The sequence below is a fragment of the Staurois parvus genome, unplaced genomic scaffold (assembly GCF_062004578.1).
Source record: "Staurois parvus isolate SC_StPar_1 unplaced genomic scaffold, SC_StPar_1.0 ptg000721l, whole genome shotgun sequence".
NCBI lineage: Eukaryota > Metazoa > Chordata > Amphibia > Anura > Ranidae > Staurois > Staurois parvus.
In genome coordinates, this window is record NW_028318517.1 from 224,711 (window position 1) to 237,722 (window position 13,012).

Sequence of the window (13,012 nt, forward strand, 5' to 3'; positions counted from 1 at the left end):
AGCAATTGGCACACCCTTTTAGGATTCCTCCAGCTATCTTACAAGCTAGCACCTCGATGTTCATCACTCTTCAACTGTCCACACACCTCCACACCAGACACCACAAACGGTAGCTTGCCACCACCCAACAGTTTGTCGGCAGACTGATCTTCTGGGCCACCACACACACAGATCTCTGTCTGGCAGATCTGCTACTTTACAATCTCCATGCAATCTGCCAACACACAGTACAATTGCATACACATTGGCAATGAACTTAGACCAAAAGTGGGAGATTTATGCACACCCCCAGATTTATATGGCACATGTACTGGTGGTCCAATCAGAACCCTCCAGGACCCACCAGTGCACACCACCAGATTAATATGAAACGTGTACTGGTGGTCCAATCAGAACCCTCCAGGCCCCAGCAGTACACACCCCCAGATTAATATGACACGTGTACTGGTGGTCCAATCAGAACCCTCCAGGCCCCAGCAGTGCACACCCCCAGATTAATACAACATGTGTACTGGTGATCCAATCAGAACCCTCCAGGCCCCAGCGGCGCCCCCAGCCCTGAATTCTCACCAATGGAACTCTCCAGTGAAATCTCCTCTCATCAATTACTAGCCGGATTCTCTCTATTACCTCCTGTATGTACAAAACTCCCCCAAATCTCTCCCCTCCTCACCATCCACTAGAAATTGGAGGAATTGTTTCTTCTTCCTGAAATCCAGACCTAGAGAGGAATAGAAAAGAACCAACAAACCACACAAAGTCTTTTTATAGAGATTTATTCCATCAAATCCAAACTATTCTACACATATTTATTCCATGGAATATGAAGAGATTTTTCTATCAATAATCCCATCAAATCTGCGTGTTTATTGGACTTTATTCCCAGCAATAATCAATCAGGAATATATGCCGGCAATCATCAGATCAATAGGAATGTTTCCAATATCCAGTGATCACGGTTTGATCCTCCAACATAACCAGTGCACAGAATGATAAATCTATCCCATGAAATGGATCTTATTGATTGGTTGATGTCATTTATTGATCTATTGATTCCCTTCTATGATAGAATAGATTGATTTCTCCATGTATTGATCATCCTCTCCATATATCTCTTCACCTTGTCTAACATCATACAAATCCTGAATGCTATAAATCTCAGTCCTGTCCATGAATTGTATGTGACTCGGGTCTTTATAATACCATATACTGGACTGTTACTTCATTCCCTATTTTTATATCATCTTCTTACACCTGTCCTGATGAAGTGACACTTTGAAGCCATGAAACGCGTTGATGGTGTATTTTACATTCACTTGTCCAGTAAACTCCGACCTTCTGAAGAAAACATTTCAGAGTTTCCTCCTTTACTATGGGGCTCCTCTGCTGACCTCACCCTCATTTTTTCTTGGGGTGAAAGTTCTCCCCCTCGGGGTCCAAATCCTGCTTAGTATATGATGATCCGGAATTCCCCGATGACCATGGAGGGTGACCACCCATTGACTTCAGTGAGGAGACAGACATATTCTCCACAAGTCCTCAGATAGGTTGTCTGATCCCTGGATGGGTCCCCACAACCTCCCAGATGTGAGTCCATGCACCGTACTTCTCCCCATCTTCTAGAACCATCTCCCACCTTCTGGTATCCATCACTACACTCAGTCCCATCTCTCCCATGGTCTTTTATCCTCTTTTCCTGTCTCCTGATGGTTTGGAGGATTTCTACATATTGCTCTCATGACAGGTCTACTTTAATTGTATGCAGAGGGGAGGGGGAGGAGTACACAGACTCCTCCCAGTGTTGGTTTATGAGGGGGACCTATAGGGTATTCTGCCCTGTCCAATCACAATATCCCCTGAGGAGCCCCCACTGTGTGCAGGTACCCCCCAGACATGAGACTGTCCTCCAATCTGGTCATTTTCTGATAGATCAGATGACAAAGTCATATCTATGAGGGTTTCTGTCATGTCATGTCTATGGGCCCCTTATTGTACTATAACCCCTCCCCCCTGACCTGTACTGGGAAATATCCGGGCTGTGATTGGTGAGGACAATACTGCTGTTATCTCCAATATTGTTCTATGGGTGGGATTTGTAGGAAGATTCTGTACAGAGGCTCCTATTCATTCACAAAACTGAAGCCCAGGAAACACCCTTTACTATGCTTCAGTGAATGACCACAGGAGTGATCAGTACCAATCACTCACTGTGTTCATTCAGGAAGGGGCTGGTAAACATGATATGCCAACCCCCCACTCTCCATCCTGAACACCACACTGATCTCCAACCCTAGCAGCAGCCAATGTGGGGGGCAGGAGGGGAAGTCAGACAGCAGCACTGCAGAGGGGGGCTGGGGTATCGGTAGGAGGTCCCAGCACAGGGAGGGAGTTTCAGTGATGGGGAAGTATTTGGACATTTTGATCTCCTTATGGCTCCCCTGCAGCAGCTGAAGCCAGTGGGAGGGGAGAGAAGAAACCAGATGCAGGGGAGCCACAGATGGAACGGTGATGGGAGGAGGGGGGACGGGTGCTGTGGGGGGATCAGTGCAGCATAGGGAGGATCAGTGCTGTGGGGGGATCCGTGCTGTGGGGGATGGGTGCTGTGGGGGATGGGTGCTGTGGGGGGATAAGTGCTGCAAGGGGATGTTAGAGCTGCAGGGAGCCATCTTAGAGGACAGGCAGAGGGGCTGTGGAGTGGAGGGAAGCTCAGCAGACCAGGCGCTCATAGCAGAAGGGGGAAAGCCATGACAGTATGTTGTAGTCACCTGACCAGCTGGAGGCAGTTCTGTAGGTCAGTAGGACATCAGTACATCCATGGCAGGGAAAGGGTTCAAGTGCCACCTAGGGGCCATTGTTCAGTAACAACGTTTTTTATCATCTCAATGGCACACCCCATCTTAGGGCTGGACATGTTGGGTATCTATTGACTTGGCACAACCTCATCTTTTATATATTACAAACAATTGGTAAAATAATGTATTTGTGTTCTCAAACATTACATTTAGTGTATTTGTACTGATGGAGCGAATATCATGTGACATAAATAATCAGAACTCTCACCATTGTATTCTCCAGGGCCTCTGATGTCACAGAATAGATGTTTGGGGGTTTATCTCATCTTCAGGACCAAAATCTGCATTTTCCCATGTGTGCAAAATCATGCAGAAACAGCTCTGGCAGTGAGAGGGTTAATGTGGGCTAGATGGGATCCCTCTGCTGGGGTCACACTGTACACATTAGAGCTCCCCCTAGCTGCAGCCTGGTAATAACATTGCTGGGAGGTCTATTCACTGCTACATACTTCCCACCTTTATAGAAACATATTCTGCAGCACAGTGGCTCAGTGGTTAGCACTTCCTCCTAGCAGCTCTAGTCATTGATTTGAATCCCAACCACTTCCCTACCTGTGTGGAGTATGCATGTTCTCCCTGTGCCTGCGTGGGTTTCCTCTGGGTACTCCAGTTTCCTCCCACACTCCTAAGACATGCTGGAAGGTAATTGGCTCCTGTCTATATTGGCCCCTAGTATGTGTATGTATGAATGTGAGTTAGGACCTTGGACTGTAGGCTCCTCGGGGGCGGGGACTGATGGGTAATATGTAAATTGATGGCCCTATATAAGTAGCTGTAATCATCTAGGAGTCTGTCCATAAAACAATTGCACAGCAATACACCCGGTGAATGTGCCTGTCATTCCCTCTGTGTGAATGGGATGGGGGGAGTAGAGGGAGTAGGCTCTGTGCTGGGCGGGGTGAATGGTTTCCATGGATATAAAATGGAGAATACCACATTTGGCAATAAGATGGTTCTAGTTTCTATGATACTTAGCGCCATCTAAAGGCCAGAAAAGTATGGCATTTATTTCTTGACTTTGTAAAATCATCCTTGCCCCTAGGTGGATGCTGCACCCATCCCCCGCCGGGTCCAAGTGTGAGAACTCAGCGATCATGTGATTGCTGACCATGAGTTCTCACAGCCATTCTGAGCAGAGAGTGGTGACTGTCAGTCACCGCTCTCTGCCCTGCCCCCCCCACACTCACTGGGCTGTGGAGGGGGAGGGTGCAGCTGGCTGAGTGACGTCAGCTGACAGTGGGCTTCACCTGAAAATGGGTCACAGGAGATCAGAATGAACTGCACTCCTCTGATCCACAGGAGAAGTACAGACAAAAGAGCTTTGCCTGAACTTCTCCTTCAAAGAATATGTTCCTCCAACATGTCCTATTCCTGATCTGTGCCGGCTGTCCCATGTCCTGGTATGAAGACGTCTCCTCTTCTCTCTGTATTGCTTCCTTTGTGTGAGATCCCCGGTGATCCTGCCAGTCCCTCTGATTTCCTATTAAACCTGACCATACTAGGCATGACAGCTCAGTGTGGTCAGTTTTGTAGCTGTGCTGGGAGCTCAGTCTGCTCTCCTCCAATCATCAGACTTGTCCTGACACCCCCCTCCCTACACAGCCATTCACTGGGAAGACCAGTGAACAGAAGACAAGTGATCACATGAATAGTAGTAAGCAAGATGTCACTTCCTGATATCATTGCTTACTACTAGTGAAATCTGTGAATGATCACCGAGGTCACATGGTGCAGGGCTATTCCCAACAGACTTGTACCATGTGAATACAGCTCTCACAGTATTTCTCAATGGCTGCAGGAATGCAGCCGGAGAGAAGGAGAAATTATTGCTTTTACAGCCTTTAAGGGTGTAAAAAAACAAAAATGTAAATTTTATTTGGAAAAATTATAATTTTTGGTTAAAAACTAATTTGTTTTTTGTTTTTTTACTAAAAAGATATCTGAATACATTTTGGCCAAGATTTATGAAGAAAGATTATTTATTTGCAAACTTTTATAAGAAAAACACTTTTTTCAAAATTTTTGGACATTTTCATTTATATAGCAAAAAGATAAAAATTCCAGCGGTGAATAAATACCATCAAAATAAAGTTTTACCAGTCTCAGAGTGCGGGAGTGTGACCTCAGAGTGCGGGAGTGTGACCTCAGAGTGCGGGAGTGTGACCTCAGAGTGCGGGAGTGTGACCTCAGTGCAGCAACTTAAAAGGTGAAACTAATATATGAGACTCATTCCATGCAAAGCAAGATAGTTCAAGCCGTGATTTGTCATCATTGTGATGATTATGACTTACAGCTCATGAAAACCCCAAATCCACAATCTCCGAAAATGAGAATATTCCATGCAATCAATAAAACAAGGATTGTACATAGAACAATATTGCACCTCTGAAAAGTAGAAGCTGCATATGTACTCAGTACTTGGTTTGGGCCCCTTTTGCAGCAATCACTGCCTCAATGTGGCGTGGCATGGAAGCTATCAGCCTGTGGCACTGCTGAGGTGTTATGGAAGACCAGGATGCTTCAATAGCGGCCTTCAGCTCTTCTGCATTGTTCGGTCTCATGTCTCTCATCTTTCTCTTGGCAATGCCCCATAGATTCTCTATGGGGTTCAGGTCAGGCGAGTTTGCTGGCCAATCAAGCACAGTAATCCCACGGTCATTGAACCAGGTTTTGGTGCTTTTGACAGTGTGGGCGGAGCCAAGTCCTGCTGGAAAATGAAGTCAGTATCCCCATAAAGCTTGTCTGCAGAAGGAAGCATGAAGTGCTCCAAAATCTCCTGCTAGACGGCTGTGGTGACCCTGGACTTAATGAAGCACAGTGGGCCAACACCAGCAGATGACATGGCTCCCCAAATCAACACAGACTGTGGAAACTTCACACTGGACTTCAAGCATCTTGCAGTGTGTGCCTCTCCATTCTTCCTCCATACTCGGGGTCCTTGGGCCTCTCCATTCTTCCTCCATACTCGGGGTCCTTGTGCCTCTCCATTCTTCCTCCATACTCGGGGTCCTTGGGCCTCTCCATTCTTCCTCCATACTCGGGGTCCTTGTGCCTCTCCATTCTTGCTCCATACTCGGGGTCCTTGGGCCTCTCCATTCTTCCTCCATACTCGGGGCCCTTGTGCCTCTCCATTCTTCCTCCATACTCGGGGCCCTTGTGCCTCTCCATTCTTCCTCCATACTCGGGGTCCTCGTGCCTCTCCATTCTTCCTCCATACTCGGGGTCCTCGTGCCTCTCCATTCTTCCTCCATACTCGGGGTCCTCGGGCCTCTCCATTCTTCCTCCATACTCGGGGTCCTTGTGCCTCTCCATTCCTCCTCCATACTCGGGGTCCTTGGGCCTCTCCATTCTTCCTCCATACTCGGGGTCCTTGGGCCTCTCCATTCTTCCTCCATACTCGGGGTCCTTGTGCCTCTCCATTCCTCCTCCATACTCGGGGTCCTTGGGCCTCTCCATTCTTCCTCCATACTCGGGGTCCTTGTGCCTCTCCATTCTTGCTCCATACTCGGGGTCCTTGGGCCTCTCCATTCTTCCTCCATATTCGGAGTCCTTGGGCCTCTCCATTCTTCCTCCATACTCGGGGTTCTTGGTTTCCAAATGAGATGCAAAAGTTGCTCTCATCAGAAAAGAGGACTTTGGACCACTGAGCAGCAGACCAGGTCTGTTTTTCTTTAGCCCAGGTAAGACGCTTCTGACGTTGTTTGTTGATCAGGAGCGGCTTGACAAGAGGAATATGACATTTGAAGCCCATGTCCAGGATCCGTCTGTGTGTGGTGGCTCTTGATGCACTGACTCCAGCCTCAGTCCACTCCTTGTGAAAGTCCCCAACACTTTTGAATGGTCATTTCCTGACAATCCTCTCCAGGCTGCGGTCATCCCTGCTGCTTGTGCACCTTTTTCTTCCACACTTTTCCCTTCCACATAACTTTCTATTAATGTGCTTTGATACAGCACTTTGGGAACATCCAACTTCTTCTGCAATTACCTTTTGAGGCTTTCCCTCCTTATGGAGGGTGTCAGTGATGGTGTCAGGTCAGCAGTCTTTCCCATGATTGGGATTCCTACTGAACCAGACTGAGAGACCATTTAAAGGCTCAGGAACCCTTTGCAGGTGTTATGGCTGAATGAGCTGATTAGCGTGGGACACTTTGAGCTGAGATTATCCCACCTTTTCACAAGATTCTCATTTTCTGAGATTGTGGATTTGGGGTTTTCATGAGCTGTAAGCCATAATCATCACAATGATGACAAATCACGGCTTGAACTATCTTGCTTTGCATGTAATGAGTCTCATATATTAGTTTCACCTTTGTTGCATTACTGACATAAATGAACTTTTGCACGATATTCTAATTTTTCGAGTTTTACCTGTATCTGACGTGTATATCAAAGTGTGCTTCTTCCCCACATGAGAGCTGGGTTGTCCAGCAACATTCATCTAGAAGACATTTCCCACACTCAAGGCTCTAATACATTTCCAGGGTTGTGTGTGACCCCTGATGTACAGGAAGACAGGACTTCAGTGAGGAACATTTCCCTCATTCAAGACAGGAAAGTGATTACTCCCCTGTGTGAGATCTCTGATGTTTGGAGAGATTGGACCTCCATGAAAAACATTTCCTGCACTCAGGACAGGAATATGGCTTCTCCCCTGTGTGAGATCTCCGATGTTTGAGCAGACTGGACTTCTCTGAAAAACATTTCTCACACTCAGGACAGGAATATGGCTTCTCTCCCGTGTGAGATCTCTGATGTGTGAGCAGACTGGACTTCTGTGAAAAACATTTCCCACACTCAGGACAGGAATACGGCTTCTCCCCTGTGTGAGATCTCTGATGTGTGAGCAGACTGGACTTCTGTGAAAAACATTTCCCGCACTCAGAACAGGAATATGGCTTCTCCCCTGTGTGAGATCTCTGATGTTTGTGCAGACTGGACTTCTCTGAAAAACATTTCCCACACTCAGGACAGGAATACGGCTTCTCCCCTGTGTGAGATCTCTGATGTATGTGAAGACTGAACTTCATTGAAAAACATTTCCCGCATTCAGGACAGGAATATGGTTTCTCCCCCGTGTGAGATCTCTGATGTGTGTGCAGACTGGACATCTGTGAAAAACATTTCCCACACTCAGGACAGGAATATGACTTCTCCTTTGTGTGAGATTTCTGATGTGTGTGAAGACTGGACTTGTCTGAAAAAAATTTCCCACACTCTGGACAGGAATATAGCTTCTCCCCCATGTGAGATCTCTGATGTTTATAAAGTTGATACATCTGTGAAAAACATTTACTGCACTCAGTACAAGAATATGGCTTCTCCCCCGTGTGAGATCTTTTATGCACATTAAGATTGGATTTAGAACAGAAATACTTCCCGCACTCAGGACAGGAATATGGCTTCTCACCTGTATGAAAACGCTGATGTCTATAAAGATTGGACATCTGTGAAAAACATTTCCCGCACTCAAGACAGGAATACGGCTTCTCCCCCGTGTGAGATCTCTGATGTGTGTAAAGATGGGACTTCCTTGAAAAACATTTCCCGCACTCAGGACAGGAATACGGCTTCTCCCTTTTGTGAGATCTCTGATGTTTGTTAAGACTGGATTTCTGTGAAAAACATTTCCCGCACTCAGGACAGGAATACGGCTTCTCCCCCGTGTGAGATCTTTCATGCGCATTAAGATTGGACTTAGAATGGAACCTCTTCCCACACTCAGTACAGGAGAAGCTCTTTGCTGTTGGAAAGCCGGCCCAGTACCGCACAGTCTGAGGTTCCTCAGTATACGAGGAATTCGATGGTCCATCTACACTGGGTGGTGCCTGATGGACATTGGAGGGAGCCGGGTTTTCTCCTGGACTAAACTGTGTGATGTCCTCATCTTCTACTTTCCAGTCTGGAGACAAAGTGAGACAATCCTCGGAGGTTTTCCTCATCTCCCGGCCATGGACTAAAATACAAAGGCAAAGAGGATTACTAGACAGGAGCTGATTGGTTCCCCCAAACCAGGACTCCGCCCACATCAGGCAGCTTGGTCTCTAAGGAGCTTACAATTCCACCCTCAAGGGAACTAGGAAATGGCTCCTCTGATCTCCTACCAGGTCATTTCTTTATTCATGGACCTTAGTCAGAGAGTGAGGAAACAACCAGAACTGTCTTTTATAGGAGGGACAGTGATGAGGGGATTACAGGAGGGTTTACAACCACTTTAAATGTCTGCACAAGACAAGTTGCAGAGATCCCACACCGCTGCCTCCCATCTCCTGAGACTGCACTCAGTGACTTGGGTCTGAGACACTACAGACATATCCCTCCACCCGGCACAGCCTGGGAGAAATGTTCTGTCAGAGATCTTACTAGACTTGGACATTGTGCAAAAGATCAAAAGAACATGCCCTACGGGCCTAGGTCTAGGATTGTCTAGGGTGAAAATGAACATTTTTCTGCCAGCTGAACCCCAGAACCTCCATAAATCCAGTCTAGATACATAAATTGTGTCTGCAGCACAGAGAAGGAAGATTATCCGAGAGAAATCCAGGAATACAGGACGGGGAACACAGCTCAGGAAAGTGACCAGGGGATTACAGGCTGATATCACCCAGTCCCCGCTCTACTCTGGACCAATCAGTGAGCAGTATGGGTGGAGGAATGGATTTAGTGTTCATGACCCACCTGTGCTGATCTCTGTAGGAGTGTCCTCCTCTATAAATGTCCCCGTTATTCCATCCTCCTCCATAGACTGCTGATCATCCGTCACATACGCCTCTTCTTCTTCTGCTTTCACCTCAAATTCTATATCGATTGGATCTCCACTCTAAATCATGAAAATTCGAAATTTCTCATAATATATAAATATAAGCTAACATGAAAAATCCACATATTATCTCCTCAAATCCATGTTCAAGATGTTCTGTACAACCAACCTTGTAATGAGGAGGGATGGTGTGATCTTCCTGTTTGGAATCCGGGGAATACAGAGGACGGGGACATCTCTCTGGTGGGTTCCTGGTATTAGGTGGCTCCATCATATCCTTGTGTCCTTCTGAAAACTCCTCCATCACTCCATACTCCTCATCCTCCTCTTTAACAATATTCTCATCCCCGAGGATTCCACTCTGAATGCATAACACAAATCCTTTCAATGGTAACAATGCAGATAATGTACAGATCCTAATGATACTATCAGTGATTGGATAATGTCCCAGTTTTCCCAGCTACGCTCACCTCTCCTGTCAGCAGCTCCATCATCTTCTTGGTGACTTCTAGAATCTTCTGCATGTTGTGTCTCTCAGGGTTTAGGGAGTCACATGGAGGCCCTGTGATGGTCATATGATCACCTGACTTCAGAAGAGGAAATCTCTGTATTGAGGAACCAATAGGAATATCATGTTAGACTCCCAGAATCCTCCTCACCTCTCCGGTCAGGACTGTTTTATTAATAGAGATAAGAGTGATGTCATGTGACCTCCCAGAATCCTCCTCACCTCTCCGGTCAGGTCTGTGTTTTATTAATAGAGATAAGAGTGATGTCATGTGACCTCCCAGAATCCTCCTCACCTCTCCGGTCAGGTCTATGTTTTATTAATAGAGATAAGAGTGATGTCATGTGACCTCCCAGAATCCTCCTCACCTCTCCGGTCAGCAGGTAGATGATCTCCAGGGTGAGGTTTAGTATCTTCTCAGGCATGTGACTCCGGTCCTCCTCCATCCTCATTGGTGCCATCATGTGATCTATACAGGTCTCCTTGTAGACGGATAACTTTGGGAAATGAAAGTAAGAATGATTTGGATGGTATTGGTCACACAATAATAGGATGTGGATGTGAGGGGGGAATAGGAGGGTTGCTGGACATTGAAGAACTACTCCCCCCATGGGAAGACATTTAGTTTGGACTGTTTAGTGTTTACTACAGTTTTGAGGTCCGAGGACCCTTTTCTCTGTTGGGTTTGTTTGGTCTCTGAACTGGTTTTGATGAGTATTAGATCTGCAGACAAGGAATGATAAATCTGATCCTTCCTATGACTAGTTTGCTCTGAGGCAGTGCTGTGAGGTCAATGTCGGCTCATCATGCAGGGATGGTCACTTTACATCACCCGACGCCCGGGACATGTAGTTCTGGGGGCCGGGCAAGTATTGTTTTTATTCTTTATCCCTGCTGAGGGCAAGCCACAGGGCTCTCCTTTCAGGTGCCAGCCTCTGCCACCCCGTGTGTGTGATCCTCTCCTGTACCTACTATGCTTCCCCGGCTCTGCTTGCCCATTTGTGGGTGCAGTTCAGCAGGTGCCGGAGGGTAGAGGGGACAGATGTCAGGGCTCTGTCCTCAGCAGAGGTGTTAAGAGACCTGGCACCCCTGCCAATACCTTGCATGGCCGCAGAAGTTCACATTGGCTCAAATTTGGTGGCAAACGGCCTTTATAAGGAAACCCTGCACTACTCTCAGGTTCTGATTGATCTCTGGCTCCCCAGTACCTTGTTCCTGTTCCACTGTGAACTGTGATTTCCTGTTACTGACTTGGCTTGCTCCTGGACCTGTCTTCTCTGCTTAAACCCTGACCTGACCTCGGCTGGCTAACAGATATTTTCTCTTTCTCTTCTGTGTATGACTTCAGCTGGGCTAACGGATATTCTCTCTTGCTCCTCTGTGTATGACCTCAGCTATCCCATCTGACTATGTCTCTTCTGATCTCCACCCGGTACTGGATCTTGGCTTTAAACCGGCTATCCAGTAATCCTGTTCCCCGGAAGGGCTTGCATACCTCGCACAGGTGCCACCTGTCTGCAGACCTCATCTCAGTGCATCAGCTGTGCTCCTGGGTGGACCACCAACAAGCACTCCTACAGGTGACCTATGCCACTTTGGTCCTGACTCCTGCTGTCCCACTCTCAGGGGAGTCTGGAACTTAGCCATAAGGGAAGCCCTCTCTCCATTGGCGTCTCTCACCAGGTACGTGATAGTATCAACCAGCCATTATGTCTGAGGCCGAGAGAGGTGCTTCCGCATTAGAGGCCCTGTGACAACAGATGACGGTACTTACGCAAGTGGTCAAGGATCTGCAGGAGGGATATTTTCAGCTGGAGGGACATCTTCATTTACTCACTACCACTGCACCTTCTGCAGACCAGAATCCATTGCCTAGTCCTATCCCTACAGTGGCACCAGCCAGTTCGCCTTCCACTGTTACACCCACTTTGGTACTACCTAGAGTTACCATTCTGGAATGCTTGCTGGGGACCAATGTAAATTCTGAGCCTTCAAGAATGCTTGTGAGTTGTATTTTGCACTGCAACCCAGGACCTTCTCACTTGCGGCAGTTAAAGTGGGGTTCATCATTTCTCTCCTATCTGACAAACCTCAAGGGCACACAGCTTACTGGAACAAAAGGACCCAGCGCTGAAGTCAGTGATCACATTCTTTGAAACCATGGCAGCTCTTTATGATGACCCCCAGAAGACCTCTACTGCTGAATCCGCCCTTCATGCTCTACAACAAGGCCGATGGGCTGTGGAGGACTACATTGTGAAATTCCGCAAATGGTCCACCAATACCGGGTGGAATGACGCAGCCCTAAAATACCAGTTCCATCTAGGTCTGTCTGAGTCCCTCAAGGATGAATTAGCTAGGGTGGAGGCTCCCTCCTCCTTGGAGAACCTTATTCAACTCGCTACCCAATTGGATTGACAGCTACGGGAGAGATGTTCTAAACGTACCCAGACCTTTTGCCAAGGGTTCTGCCAAGGGTTCCAAGACCAGTGGATTCTGTCCCTATTTCTCTGCCTATCGGAAATCCTGAAGTAGAACCCATGCTAATTGGCCTTCTCCGACCTGCCTTAACTCCAGTTGAAAGATTACGCAGACGGCAAGGCAACCTATGCCTTTACTGCGGGGCTGTCACAGATCCACACCGCACGCACTTGCCCACACACAGTGCAATTGCATACAGATTGGCAATGAACTTAAACCGAGCATATATAGACACTGTAATACAATAATCTCTCTGGAGATATGAGCCGGAGCTTAAGTACCCAGAAGTCACTTATTAATTTTATGATTTAATATCCCAAAAGTGGGCAGTGCATAAAATATGTACAAAGTATAAAAAGTTTCAAATAATACAGAACATACAAAAAGACACACAATTGGCTATTCACTATAACA

The 13,012-nt window shown here is 47.0% G+C and overlaps 1 protein-coding gene across 1 annotated transcript in view; it reads right to left on the bottom strand.

Moving 5' to 3' along the window:
* LOC149445395 (uncharacterized) overlaps nucleotides 1–12,068 on the bottom strand; it is a 48,933-nt gene extending 36,865 nt beyond the window's left edge. Inside the window, exons 1-5 of the mRNA XM_089653826.1 lie at nucleotides 11,955–12,068; nucleotides 10,080–10,214; nucleotides 9,772–9,970; nucleotides 7,416–8,805; nucleotides 1,637–1,703 (exon numbers count right to left, since the gene is read on the bottom strand). Coding sequence (XP_089509952.1) covers nucleotides 1,637–1,703; nucleotides 7,416–8,805; nucleotides 9,772–9,970; nucleotides 10,080–10,214; nucleotides 11,955–12,068 — 1,905 coding nt within the window. The remainder of the gene's footprint in view (nucleotides 1–1,636; nucleotides 1,704–7,415; nucleotides 8,806–9,771; nucleotides 9,971–10,079; nucleotides 10,215–11,954) is intronic.
* Between the last annotated feature and the right edge of the window lie 944 nt (nucleotides 12,069–13,012).